Here is a 13,523-nt window from a genome sequence, read left to right on the forward strand (position 1 = left end):
ATCTACTGAGGAAATCCCAAATGGCCATTAAAGAGCCATGGAGTGGCAGTTCCTCCATCCAGTCACTGGAACTGTTATGGAAAATTAGTTTGTTTAGGATACTTTTTAAGGGAATAAACCACAAAGATCAGCTGTGACACTCTTGGAGTCTGAAGAAACTCCCCCATCCCCTTTTGCCAATCATCACTGCTGTAACAGGGGCTGTCCCTGCAGCCTGGGATGGCACAGCTGGCTCCAGCCACCCCCCACATCCCAGGCTGGCACAGCTGGCTCCAACCCCCACATCCCAGGCTGGCACAGCTGGCTCCAGCTCCCACCCCCACATTCTGGGGTGTCACAATTGATCATTAAATGTCATTTTCGGCACTTGTGTGTTTTGGAATGACTCTGCTAAACCCAGTGTGTCTCACTCTGCAGAGACCAACCCAGCCCTGCCCACAGCAGTTACACTTAGCACAGAATTCACAATTAGCACAGAATCTCAGAGTATGCTGAGCTGGGAGGGACCCACAAGGATCATGGAGTCCAGCTCCTGTGGGCTGGGGATTCTGCAGATGCTCTGGGAAGCCTGAGGCCACGTCTCTGCTCCCTCAGCCAGGGCTGTCCTGCAGCCACCACGGCCCTGTCCCTGACAGCTCCTGCAGGAGACTCACCTGCTGCACACGGAGTTCATCCAGCACTGATGGAGCCCTGCCTCTGGAGCTGCCATAGAAAGCAGCTCCCGTGGCATTGGATTATCCCAGGCTGCTCCCACCCACCCCTCTGCAGGATTTTCCATCCTTACCACCAGTGACACCCAATGTCCCCTCACAACAGCCACAGTTTGAAACATTTCATTTCAGTTCCATTCACATCCCTGGATCTGCACCTTGCAATTCCTTTCCTGGGAATGCCAAAACTCAGAGCTCAATACAAGAATAAAACTGCACCAACAGTTTCAGTAATTCAATAATTTATTCATCTAAAAAAGTGTGTAAAAGTATATAGCTCTCATCCACAAGGTATATATGAATGACATTTAAAATGGAGGTCTTTTATTATTATTGTTTCTTTTTATCAAAGTCTTTTTTAGTGTATTGTACCAGCGATATACTGTAGATTTAAAATGAACTTCACATTTTTTTTTGTTTTCTTTCAAATTGTCGGCTATATATAAAAGAAGCTCACTGCAAAATGCTCAGAGGAAAAAAAAAAAAAGAAAACAAAAAGAAATTCAGAACTCCCCAGAAATGTACAGCTTTTACATTTAAAAAAGGTTCTGAAATATACATACAAGCATGCTGGACATTCCCCACCCTCCCACTCCCTTTAGCTCAAACAACTGTAATAATAATTCTGATTTAGGCATGATTTTTCAAAGTTAGAAATAAAAAAAAAAAATAATAACTTTCTTCACTCTGTAGGAAAGCCAGGGCTTGTACATTTCAGATTAATTCAGTAAAAAACTCACAAGTAAAATAATGCATATTTAAGAGAAATATTATACAGAACTTCTCACACTGAAGTACATAAGAATTTTCTTTAAAATCTATTGCCATTCATTTATTTTGCACAAAAACGTATAAATATGTCACCAGCTTCTCTTAACTTAAAAAAATTAAATAAAAGACACCAGATGAAAACTACTCCTTGCTGCCCTTTTTTTTAATTTCTAATTTTTGCTTAGAACCAGGTTTGTGGGGAAGAAACACCCCTGGATAAAAACAGCCCATTTAAAAACAATAAGGAAAATAATAATCCAAAGTTCAGATGAATCCTGGGAACAAATAACCCCCAAATGGTAAAAGATTACAAATGTCTACTTTACATTGTTTTCCTCCCCAAGTTAAATTTTTTTATACAAGTTTACAATCTTCATCTTTTTATGCTCTTCAAAAGGCCTTGAGAATTTTCTTTTCTGATTAAGAAAAAATAGTACTGCAATATTTTTAAAGTCAATTTTACACTGTACACATTAGATACAAATGGTTTGATATCAGATTTTTTTTAACCTATACATTGCAAAGAGGACACCCACACGGAGGGGTGGAGCAAGGAAAGAAATAATCCATTTACAGGTTCCTCTCCTGCCTTCACCTTCTCATTACACAAGCAATTCTTTTTTTTTTTCTTTTATTATTTTATATAATTTGTTTTAAACGTTACATTATCTCAAGAAAAATACTTTTTAAAATCATAGAATTTCATTTTTTTTAACCAGAACATGAAAGTCTTTTGGAAGAACTCTAAACTTGGTAGTTTTTCTTCACAGCCAGGGGAGGGGTCACCCAGCCTGGTCCAAGTGCCTGACCCTGGCCCCCTCCTGCTGCCCAGTGCACCCCCAGAAATGAGGGAAGGGGCTGGAATAGGAACCCCTGGGAGCCTGGAATGAAGGAGTCATAAAAATACTTCAATTAGCCATTAACTTTCCCAATGGCGATCATTTCACTAAACAAAGTAACTTTGCCACCACAGTGGTGTAACTTCAAGTACTAATTTAATGATATAATTTTTAAAAATTATTTCTTTGAAATAATATTCCTATAGTCAGAAAAAATACACCAGATTTGTGACTGATTTAGTGTAAACAAAAACCGTATTTTTGGATATGTACATGGACGAGTCTGCCCAGAATTAAAGGGCGACTTGGCTTGCAGTAAATACTTTTCTAGCATCACTAAATTTACTGGAAATATATTTAAATCATAGCTTTACAATAGATTAATCTGTCACTTTCCACTTGCCCTGAACTGGGCTTTAAAGTATTTTTTCCTCCCTACCTCCCTCTCACTCTTCTCCCTTAGGTAGTGTTATCCTTCATTAAACACTGGCCATTCCTTGCTTTAACCAGGCTAAACACAGGGGAGAATTCCTTAAAATACAATATACCCTTACCAGAACATGCTTCCCTTCCCCAACTTTGATTGTTATGAGCTTCTTTTGATTTCCAGGTCAGAAGAGTGAGAGGTCTGTAGATAAATAACCCTACAGTGGAACGGAGCTGGATTTTTAAGGTATTTCTACTGTTCCTGGTCCTTTATAATTTAATCCCTCCCCTCCCCAAACCTAAAAATAAATAAAGTATCTCCAGACCATTCATATCTACATGGACAGGTAACAAATGCATGCATTCATCCCAATCCACTCTGACAGGAACTCCAGGTAGACAGAAAACTCCAATATTTATACGAGACTACAACTGTGTGGTTTTGTGTTTGTGGTTTTTTCCTCCTGCGAAGTCCCAGTTTACAACGATCAAACAAACAAAACACCTGAACTGGTCACTACAAGGTGGTTTTTACTTGGAGGGCTGACACTGCTCATGGGTCTTTATCAGTTCCTAATGCAAAAAGATCCTGTAGTCTTCCTTAAAAAAATAAAATATTAAAAAAAATAATCACGCTGACCAGCAGTTACCGAGCCACCAAACTAACACTGGCTTGAGGTTACTCTGTGTTCACTGTTCTTGGATGTTCCCAGATTTTGGACTGAAGCTGCCAGAGATGTTAATGGGTAGTTTAATTTTGAACACTGCAGAATTCACATGTGCTTTTGGAGGAAAAGAAGCACAGCACAGGACTGGTCTGAAGAGAAGCAAACGGAGCTCTTTGCAGGTCGTGGCACGTTCCCGGGCAGGGGGGAGAAGCAGCCAGAAGAACAAGTGCTTGTGTGTGTCCTACAGGATGTTCATGATGGCGTTGTAGAGCTGGGTGAGCACCACGAAGTGCACGGGCAGGCAGGAGCTGCGGTCCTGCGTGGCCGGGTTACACGTGAGCCAGGACAGGGCGTTGTACTGCTCCAGCACGAACCTGCACAGGGAGGCACAGACATCACAGCCTGCCTGGGGCTGTTCTGTTAATGGCTCTCCTGCACCTACACCCTGACAGAGCTGCCAGTGTTTTGGCAAAGGAGGAACCTCACTGAAAAGCAGGAGGGTTTAGCTTTGCTATGTCTGAAGTATTTGTATAAAGGCCCTCCCAAACACACACAGATTCTGGACTCACAGTGGTTCAAATGACACTGCTGTCAAAGCCTTGGGGATTGAACAGCTCTGCCTCTCTGGGCACCCTGTACCAGTATTTGCTCACACTGTTCCTGTGATCCTCTATCTAATTGCAATTTCTCATCTCGTAACTTTTGTCTGTTGCCTCTCATCCCTTCCCTGTCCACTGCATTCTTGTTTTACTCAATACCTGGGACACCTGTGAGAGCTCAGTCCTCCAAGAGGACGCAAATTCAGATCTTCTAGAATAGTACACCCCCAGTTTCCTTAGATTAGACATTCCTGTTCTTTGCTGATCTTTGTACACTGTGTGCTCTCATCACACAGATCTGCGTTCAGTCCCCAAAGGTGGGATGGAGGCAAACAGGCCCCACATCATCCTGGACAATAAAACACACACCCTACCTGCATTCAGGAACAGTGTCTCCTTTATAGCCCAATGCTAGCACAGTAGTATCAGGGAGTGCTTTTATCTCCTCCTACAAATCCACTGGGTTCCATGAGGTAAGATAATGAGTGACACAGCTCAGATTAGATGCCAGGGGAACAGAGCAATCTGGGTAGGGGGCAAACCATGATGTTCCCCTGGCAAGGCTGAGCTGTTCTGAGTTTGCTTGGCATCATTATGCACAGCAGAGGGAAACCCACAGAATTCCCCCTCAAAGCCCTGCTCTGGCATCTTGGAGGAGGAAATGCCCCAAGACATATAGGGCATGGCGGGGCTAAAAAGTGCTGATAAGTAACTGTGATAGGTTGGAACGGTTACTCTGAAACCGCTGAGCTCAGTTCCCAAATGTTTAGGGCAGAAATGAAAACCTAAAGGGTGTTACCTCAAGACATCTGATGTAGTTTTAGAGTCAAGGGGGTGAGGAACTCGCTGAGAATTTCTGGCAGGTAGAAGCTCGTCTGTCTGCGCTACAGAGATGTGGTGATGGAGAGAGGCCTGTGCAGAGGGAAAGTGCAAAAATTAACTCCTCATACAGGAGGTACTACTAAGGATTCCCAAGAAACATCCGTTGTGCATCACCTCAGGACAGCGTGGGAAGTTGGCAATTCTGCGTTGAACCCCCCCATGACCACGTGTATTTCCAAATTAACAGTAACATTTTTAAATAAACAGACTGGAGTTCTGCAGTTCTGGCGTGGAATGTCTCAGGTTCACTATGGCACTACAGACTCCAACTGCAACTTTTACAGGCATGGAAATAGCAATGGATAATGAGTGCTCCATGTGGAGCATGACAGACCTTCAGGAAGAGGGGACACTGGTTCTGTGCCTGAGGACAGGAGGACCAGAACCACTGCGGGAGGTTCTCCGCTTTGGCAGTTGACACAAAGTACCCCAGAGCCAGAGGCTGCTGCTTCAACTCTTCGGGGGCTTCTCTGGAGAGGAGACGTTCACCTTGGCTCTGCAAGACAAGGAAAAGGCAGCTCTGGGGTGTTGTCAATACAGCCTACTCCTGGAAGGGTGACTTCATTTGCTAATTACTCAGGAATCTTAGTCAAAGTTACCCAGGCCATGCCTTATTCCCCTGTAGTTGGGTCCCCCAGGCTTATGCTTCAGAAGCACTGTAGATTCCCAAACAGCTGGGAAAGCAGTTCACTTCATCCATAAATGTCAACAGGTTAAGAAAAAAAGGCAAAGATTCCACTGCACAAAAAGCAGCTCAATTACAAATCCTTCCCTGCCAATCCCTTCCAGTGGGTCTGGAGAGGAATCCAAGGCAGGAAAAAAGCCTGGAGCAGGCAGCACTGGGAGCCTGGCACAAGGGGCTGGTGCCCAGCCATCAATTATTGCCCTGACCCTGGGCCCACGGGGGGATGATCACACACTGCTGCTCTGCTAAAGCCAAACATTACACTGCAATTACCAGGCCTGGCTTAATGGTTAATGGGAATTACTTGGGTTCAGCTGGAAAGGGCTTGTCCAGGGCTCTGGGCTTAGGCCATGAACCTCCCAGGGCTATTCCCAATGGATGCAGCTCCATAGAAGTGGCAAAGAATGGATTGCTGAGGGAACTGGGGAGAGGGAAAGTGAGGAGTTGTGATTTATGGCTGCAACGTTTGGCAGCAGAATTTAGAAGTTTTCATTTGCCCACACACCAGTTTGAAATAACTGGGACAGCAGTGTGGTGGTACCGAGCCTTTGATAGGAGAATTGCACAATCCACACAAGGTGGTTGTGGACTGAGCTCACAAAATACAGGATTAGTATTTCTGTGGCTAAGGCAGGAGGTATTTCTCCCTCACTGACTGTATTAAAGCTCCACTGAGGCATTTTGGCAGACTTTGCAAGGGAAATACAGGTAGGACTTTCTACTTCCAGGGGTGAGACTACCACCATTTAGTCAGTCATGTTCAGGAGTTAGAATTCTGATCTGCAGACATCTCATTGATGTGTCAAAAATGGTATAAAAGATACCCTGTTTCTCTCATAAAATACTGTATTATTTAGTAAAGAAGTAATATGCTACTATTTCAAAGTTAGTATTTCTAGAACAAAACTTCACAGAAACTTGCAAAGCAGAAAACTTCAATCTAATTGTGATGGAAACCATTTTAAGAGAACTGCTCAGTCCTACATGATTAAATGTAGGAGTGAAAAAGTTCCATCAAACCTGATCCAAGCTAAGCCAATTCAAAAAAATAACTTGAACTACCGAAAACAATTTGCATTTTAAGTAATCAGTGATGTTGGAACTGACTTTATAAAAGCCACTTCAAACAAAAATAACTGCCAAACGCTGTGTGCTCTGGGCTAAATATTCCTAAGAAAACAACATCTGCATAACCATCCAGCACCTGCAGAGTTTCCATGGGCAGAGTTTCATCACAGGGAGAATTCTCTCCCTCTTGCCTCCCCTGAAATCCATGGGAACAGGGCTGTCACAGCTTCCCTTCTCTCAAAGACTTGTCACTTCATGCCAGAGACATTCCATAGGATTTTCCAGGAAAGAAAGGATGAGTACAGATTAAATCTATGCAGGGTCATCAGCTATGGCTGTGCCACACAAAAATAAAGCTGCTCTCTCCCCCTCAATTATCGACCAACAATTAACTTGGAGGGTGCAAACAGAGACATCTCCAGCAGTATTTAACCTTCAATTTCAACCTAATTTTTGTTTGCTGTTGAGCTAATTATGTGTCAGGATCTAGGAAGGAAAAAGATTTTGTTGGAGGATTTGGGTCTTTTTTTTGTATTTTATTTTAAACACTGTTCCCTATGGTCCTCCAGCCTTACCCTACTGTGATGGTAGTGAGATCCCACTCCAGTGCCAGATGGTGATCCAGGGGAAGGAACTGGGGAGGAATTTGGTGAAGAGTGAAGATTCCCTGTTATCAAAATTCTAATGTCATTGTCCATGTCATCTGGAAATGGGAGGTCAAACATGTCATCTGAAAAGGAAAAGAAAGGAAAATAATTTCCAATGTGCTATACTCTTTTCTCCAAGAATTTTTTATAATTTACTACCTTTCCCTTTAATTTATTGTCTTTACCTTTTTTCTTTAACATACTCCCAAGACAGATGAAAGCAGAGATAAAGATTTTAATGTTTAATCCCCCCTAGAACCTTTGACTGCAACCACACAGACATGAAAGGGAGAGTTGGCAGACAGCTATTGGGATAATGAATTTTTAGCAGTGGCCACAGAGTGAACAGAATTCCCATTGTAGCAACTCCATAAAATCCAGACTGAATTTTGTAACGCAACAACTGACACCTCTGCAGCTGGCCACAGAGACCCCTAAACAAAACACTTGGAATCATCACACACAGCTCCAAGTGCTGCTCCTCAGGCTCCCAGAGCTGCGCACCAGCTCCAGCCTCCCTGCACAGGGAACAGCCCTGGCAGCTCCAGGGAAACTGCCCCTGGAATCTGTGAGGACAGCAAGGCCTTCCTCACTGCACAGCACTCCTGATTCTTTCAGGTACTGCACCAGGATCCCCAACAAAGTAGCCCTTATATCCCCCTTTCACCTCAGGAGTTCCACACATCTCAATAGCATAATTGGCTGGATTAATTTGGTTTATGTTAATACAGGGGTAGGGCTAAAAATACAGAGAAGATGTGTTTGCCTTATGCATTCCATTACTCATCATCTGCACACAGGTTACAATACTCTGAGTAAGTTATGGGAGAGAAAGACAAGGCACCATCAACACAGAGCCAAAAATTACAGTATCACAATATGGTTTAGAGGGGTTTTTCTTATCCAGATTTCTCAGCAGGCAAAGAAATCCAAGTTTATAATGACATTTAAAGTACATTTTAGTGGGTAGACAGGGACAGTGGGAGCTGTCTGAATTAACTGTATTAATTAGAATTGTAAATAAATTTATACTAAAACACGTAGCCCTAAATAGAAGTCATGCATCCTACATATAATAAACAATACCAATTTCTCTTGAAAAAGATGAATTTACGCCATATAAAATGGAAAAGTATCTGTGTTCTGAACTAATTTCACCTGAAACCCCAGTATTGAAAGAGGCAGGTGGTTGTTTTCCTTCATCTCCCAAAGAGAACCTCTGGATTGCTGGAGCAATGCTTTAACTGAAGTTTATTAACTTGTGTCCTACGGCCTCAGTAAACAAACCAGAGCTAATATCATGCTCTGCTTGGCCCCTAGAGCAGAAATGAGCTGGCTAATGGCAGCAGGAAGCAGCTTAATCATTAAGTAGAGCAGAGTTAAGAAAATTAAATTTAACACCATTTTGGAAAAGGCCATTCTTGTACCTGACTCTAATTAACATCTGCAGCACCAACAGGCAGGTTAATGCAGGTTAATGTTTGTCATGCTCGGGAGGGATCCCGGTGCCTCCTGGGACAGGGATTGAGAGGGGCAACTTCCCTTCAGAGGCCCTGGGACATCCCAGGAGGGACAGATCAAAGCCTTAAAAGCAGTAGCCTGCCTTCCTCTCCAGCCCAACTGCCCTCCTCATTAATACAGCCACTGTACGTGTTCGCAGCTACTTTTAGTTTAAATTGCTTTGCACTCATTTAAAGGATTTGGGACAAAGCAGGAAAATGCTTATTTGGATATAAAGCATTAACCAGAGTCTTGCTGACTCAAACTGCAGGTTTAGTGTAAAAGCACTCCAGGGGCACCAGAAAATCTCAGGTTGGGATATTTTCCCTACTCAACCACAAGTGCCTCCTTCGTGTCAGCTCTGCACACAACAGGGCTCGATGTGAAGCACGACTGGAAAACAGCGGCTGGTCTGAGCAAGTCACAACAAGACAAAGCACGTTGTGGTCTGTGCATGTGGTGCATTGCCTGGTCCTTGTCCCTTTGGGAATAAACCAGTGTGACTCTGAGAATACACTAGGGAGAGCACCGTGTAGCTAAAGCCCTGCATGGTTCCCTTGCTGGGGTGGTGTGGGGTCTGTGCAGAACCCCAGCCCCCTCAGGGTTTATTCCTGCCCAGCTCAGCTCTGCTGATGCCCTGGAAAAGCCCCAGGGGATTTCCCCCTCACTCACCGTTGGTGGGGCTGAAGCCATCCTCGTTGGGGTAATTTGCAGGTGCCACCTGGATGGTGGCAGAGGTGGGGAACACCAGGATGTGTGTGCAGGAGGCGTCCTGGGGGGTGTTGAGCTGGGACGACTGCAGGTTCAGCGCCGTGCTGCGCCCGAACACCGAGCCCATCGTCACCGCGTCTGTGGGGACAGACACAACGGCACAGGTGGTCACTGCATCACCTCCCAGACACGTGCTCTGTGCCCAGGGACACCTCTGCCCGTCCCACTTGCTCTGCAAATGCACAGACACAGCTGAAAGGCCTTATCTTCAAAGATTGCATTGCTGCAAGAGCTTGACATTAAGATCACCAGCCCCACCTCTCCTGTCATTCTGCTGGCCCTTAATCAAATATTTACTTGTAAAATGAGCACGTTAAATTGATTTTTCGCACACATCTCTGTAGAATTATGAAATACACCCCACTTTGGTCGATATGAACACGAACACAAAAATAAAGCCATACAACAATAAAGTTTCTCTCTCCTCCTCCTTTATTCTTCTCAATTATCCGCCAGCAATTAACTTGGAAGGTGCAAATAGTCAATGCAGAGACACATTCTTCAGCAGTATTTAACCAGCACCTTTAATTTTAACCTAATTTTTGCTTGCTGTTGACCTAATTATGCATCAAGATCTAAAGGAAAAAAAAAACTCTGTTGAAGGATTTGGGTCTTTGTGTTTTACTGTGATACGAAAAAGCCTCATTTGCCATCTGTTTTCTCACATTACAAAATCTCTGCTTTGAAAATATTCTACATGATAAGTAATTTTCAAGCTCAATTAATTCTGCTCTGTATTAGTCTTTTCTTTCTAAAAAAACCCCATAGTGGTTTGTAAGGGTATGTTAAGGATGTGTCACCACATACATTAAAAAGTAAATGCTTGGGTAAAACCACAAAAGGAACCTCAGCATTAAATTTCACTTCAACTTAAGCCCATGGACTGCTGCTTCTAAGTGAACACTCTAAATACCTTCAGCATGTGAGAAGGCAAGTGGGCTTATTCTGATTCCCATTTCCACAGGCTCCTACTCATTCCCACTGCAGCCTCCTCCAGGCACAAGAGTCTCTGACACCACTTCCAGCCCATGGGAACTGGGCTGCCTGAGCCCATGGGCTCCCCAGGGAACACATCAGCACTTTGGCAGTGGTCTGCAGCAACCTTCCCTCAGGAGACTGCTCTCCCCACATAGCATCTCTCCATGATATTTTGGGGGATTCTGCTGGCTCAACCTATTTTCTGCCACACATAGCCATGCTAGTCAAGCTCTTCACAGAAATCCCAAGATTAATGTGCCTAAGTGTGAAATGTGATAGGAGTTTTGCTGGTATTGCCATAGTTGGCTAAAACATACCTGGCATCACCACGAATGATCCCTGTGGCTCCATGGCAACGAGGCAGGCACTGAGGATGGAGGGGGAATCTGCTGCAGAGATGCCACACATGCGGCAAACCTCCTTCAGCTGTTTGCTGATTGTCTGCAGGGAGCACTCCCCGAGCAGGATACTCCAGTCTGCAAGGGAAAAGCATCATGGGAGGACAGAGCTGATGCAGAGCCAGCACCCACCTGGAAACAGCAAAACATTCCCAACACTTGGCATTTCCCTAATCCCAAACTCTCAAGGACTGACTCCTGTGCACACGAGGGGTCTGGCCCCACAAACTGAGTGCTCAAGGAGTTCCTGTGGAATGTTTTTAGTCCATTGCAGTCTGTTGGCTTTTCTTTGTTCAATACATTTTTTCCCAAGGCTTTTTTGTATGTTTACTGATGTTTAAGTTGAGGAATCACAACTGAATCCTATCTCTACCCCTGTGTCAGGATAACTTTGTTCAGAACTTTCTCTAACCTCTGATAAGGCCCCCAACTTCCCTTGGAAGGACAGTGTGCAAATCCTGCACAACATGAGGGAGCAGCATCAGACCCAGGGCACAAGCAAGGAAAGGTTTATGGAAACCAATACAGGAATTCAGTGCCAGGGCAGGACTGCAGCCAGCTCCCCTGTAATCCATGCTGTCATGGCCCAGGAAATTCCAATTTGGAGGATCCTGGTGATTTCTCTGCCAGGTACTTTACACTCAGATCCACTTGTTCAAGTGGGCATCACTATCAAAACAACAATGGGGACAAGGGGAGAGAAAGGACTTCAGCAGCTCTGGTGTTGATTATAGACTCCTAAGGAGCCCTGCCTGGGAAGCCTGGGTATCTGGCTTCCCATCCATGTTTGCCCTCACTAAACTCTGGCAAAATAAACAACAGTCTGTCCTGTCTCTGACAGAATTTGGCACACCTTGTTTACCTTTTGTAAGGTCATGACTCTAGGAAGCAGAGACAGGACTTGGAAAGGGTTAAGCCAAATTCACCCCATCTAATGACACTGTGTGATGGCAGAGTCTCAGCAAGTCTGGAGGTGATACAAAACAGAGGAATGGCTGGGTCTCCATCCCTGGAAGTGTTCAAAGCCTGTGCAGATGTGGCACTTGGGGACATGGATCAGTGGTGGCTTCAGCAGTACTGGAGGACAGTTGGACTTCATGAACTCAGAGGACTTTTCCAATCTAAACAATTCTGTGGTTATGTGATTATCACTCTCCATTTTGAAAGGTTTGTGATCAGGTCAGAACAATCCTGCCTTGCACCCCGGGTCCCTGTTGCACTCCACACCTTGGGAGTGGCAGCCCTGACAACTGCACACCTTTCAGCTCGCCATGGCCCAGCCGGCCCAGGCGCCCGATGACGACTCTCCATGGCAGGGATGTCATCTGGACAATGCCAATGCACCATTCCCAGAGCTTCTGCAGCCCGATCTTCCGGGCAGACAACTTGCTCCTCCTGGACCTGCAGGGGAAGCAATTAAACACAAGAGTGAGACAATCAAGGACAATATTCAGATTTCTGTTCTCTCTAATTGCATCACTGTTTACCACCTACAGAGTTCTGGGCAGTCCCTATCCTACCTTTTACTACTACTAACAAGAAAAACTATGTCTGCTTTCAATACTGTTACTGCCTGTGCCATCAAACTGATGAGCAACACACCAGGTGTTCCTCAAGGTAAGATTTGTAAGCAAAATAAAATTAAAACAGATTGTAAAACAAGTGTAACTCATTCAGTTTTCCCTGTGCAGATCTGAAAATCTGGAAGTGCCAAGTGAAGTATTCTCACTCTAACAGCAGCATGATCTCCTGAGCAGGAAAGGGGATGGAAGGGATGTGCAGGGAGCTGGTGAGGGATGACTCCAGACATGGATCCATGGAGAAGCCAAGGGCAGTGAGTACCTGCTGGGCAGGTCGATGTTGACGATGCAGGTCTCCAGCAGCTCCCCGTGCAGGTCGGTGCAGGACGCCAGGAGCCAGCGCTGGTCATGGGACAGGCAGTACCCGACAAAGAGCACGTTGTATTTCTGACTGGCCTCTCCAAACGTCTCTCCCAGCTCTGTCTGCTTGTCTTTGATGGGGGCCAGGATGAAAGGAGGTGAGTACAGCTGGATTGGGCTGGGCCTCTGCAATAGAGTCAGCACAACCATCAGGAGATAGATCAGAAACTACTGAACACAAGGAACACACACACACACACTGGCAGCAAGTAAAGAGACAGGCAAGTGTGAAACAATGAGTAAATTCAAAGCATTCCTAGTCAGGAGGGAGACTGAGAAAAGGGGGGTTATAGACAATTCACTGCTGCCAGTTAAAGCTGATGCACTTCATACCCTATCTGAAGATTTCTTTTTATGTACACGTAACTCAGGGTATGAAAGCAGTCTTTGGACCAGTCTCTGACACAGGCAGGAGTTTAAACCCCCTCAGCTGTCAGATCCTCCTTTCCCTCAATCATCTTTAGGCCCTCAGCTAGATTTGCTCCAGTGCATCCGAGTTTCTTGTTCTGAGGAGCCCAGAAGGGAGGAGGACAAGACCTCCCTAGCTGTGCTGCAGCACCTTCCTAAGGCAGCCCAACTGCTGCTTCTTGGGAGCATCCATCACATCCAACAGGACCTCCAGGTCATCTTCTGCAAAGCTG

The 13,523-nt window shown here is 44.9% G+C and overlaps 1 protein-coding gene across 2 annotated transcripts in view; it reads right to left on the reverse strand.

Moving 5' to 3' along the window:
- Positions 1-935: 935 nt before the first annotated feature.
- The window catches only part of MED13L (mediator complex subunit 13L), a 168,633-nt gene continuing 156,045 nt past the window's right edge, over positions 936-13,523 (reverse strand). For both annotated transcript variants that reach the window (XM_021549848.3, XM_085593087.1), the window contains 8 exons: positions 12,785-13,008; positions 12,201-12,343; positions 10,862-11,020; positions 9,468-9,644; positions 7,224-7,378; positions 5,230-5,391; positions 4,813-4,925; positions 936-3,788 (listed from right to left, as the gene is read on the reverse strand). In XM_021549848.3, coding sequence (XP_021405523.3) covers positions 3,656-3,788; positions 4,813-4,925; positions 5,230-5,391; positions 7,224-7,378; positions 9,468-9,644; positions 10,862-11,020; positions 12,201-12,343; positions 12,785-13,008 — 1,266 coding nt within the window. In that variant the 3' untranslated portion in view covers positions 936-3,655. The remainder of the gene's footprint in view (positions 3,789-4,812; positions 4,926-5,229; positions 5,392-7,223; positions 7,379-9,467; positions 9,645-10,861; positions 11,021-12,200; positions 12,344-12,784; positions 13,009-13,523) is intronic.

Source organism: Lonchura striata, chromosome 15 (genome assembly GCF_050655825.1).
Source record: "Lonchura striata isolate lonStrDom1 chromosome 15, ASM5065582v1, whole genome shotgun sequence".
Classification (NCBI taxonomy): Eukaryota; Metazoa; Chordata; class Aves; order Passeriformes; family Estrildidae; genus Lonchura; species Lonchura striata.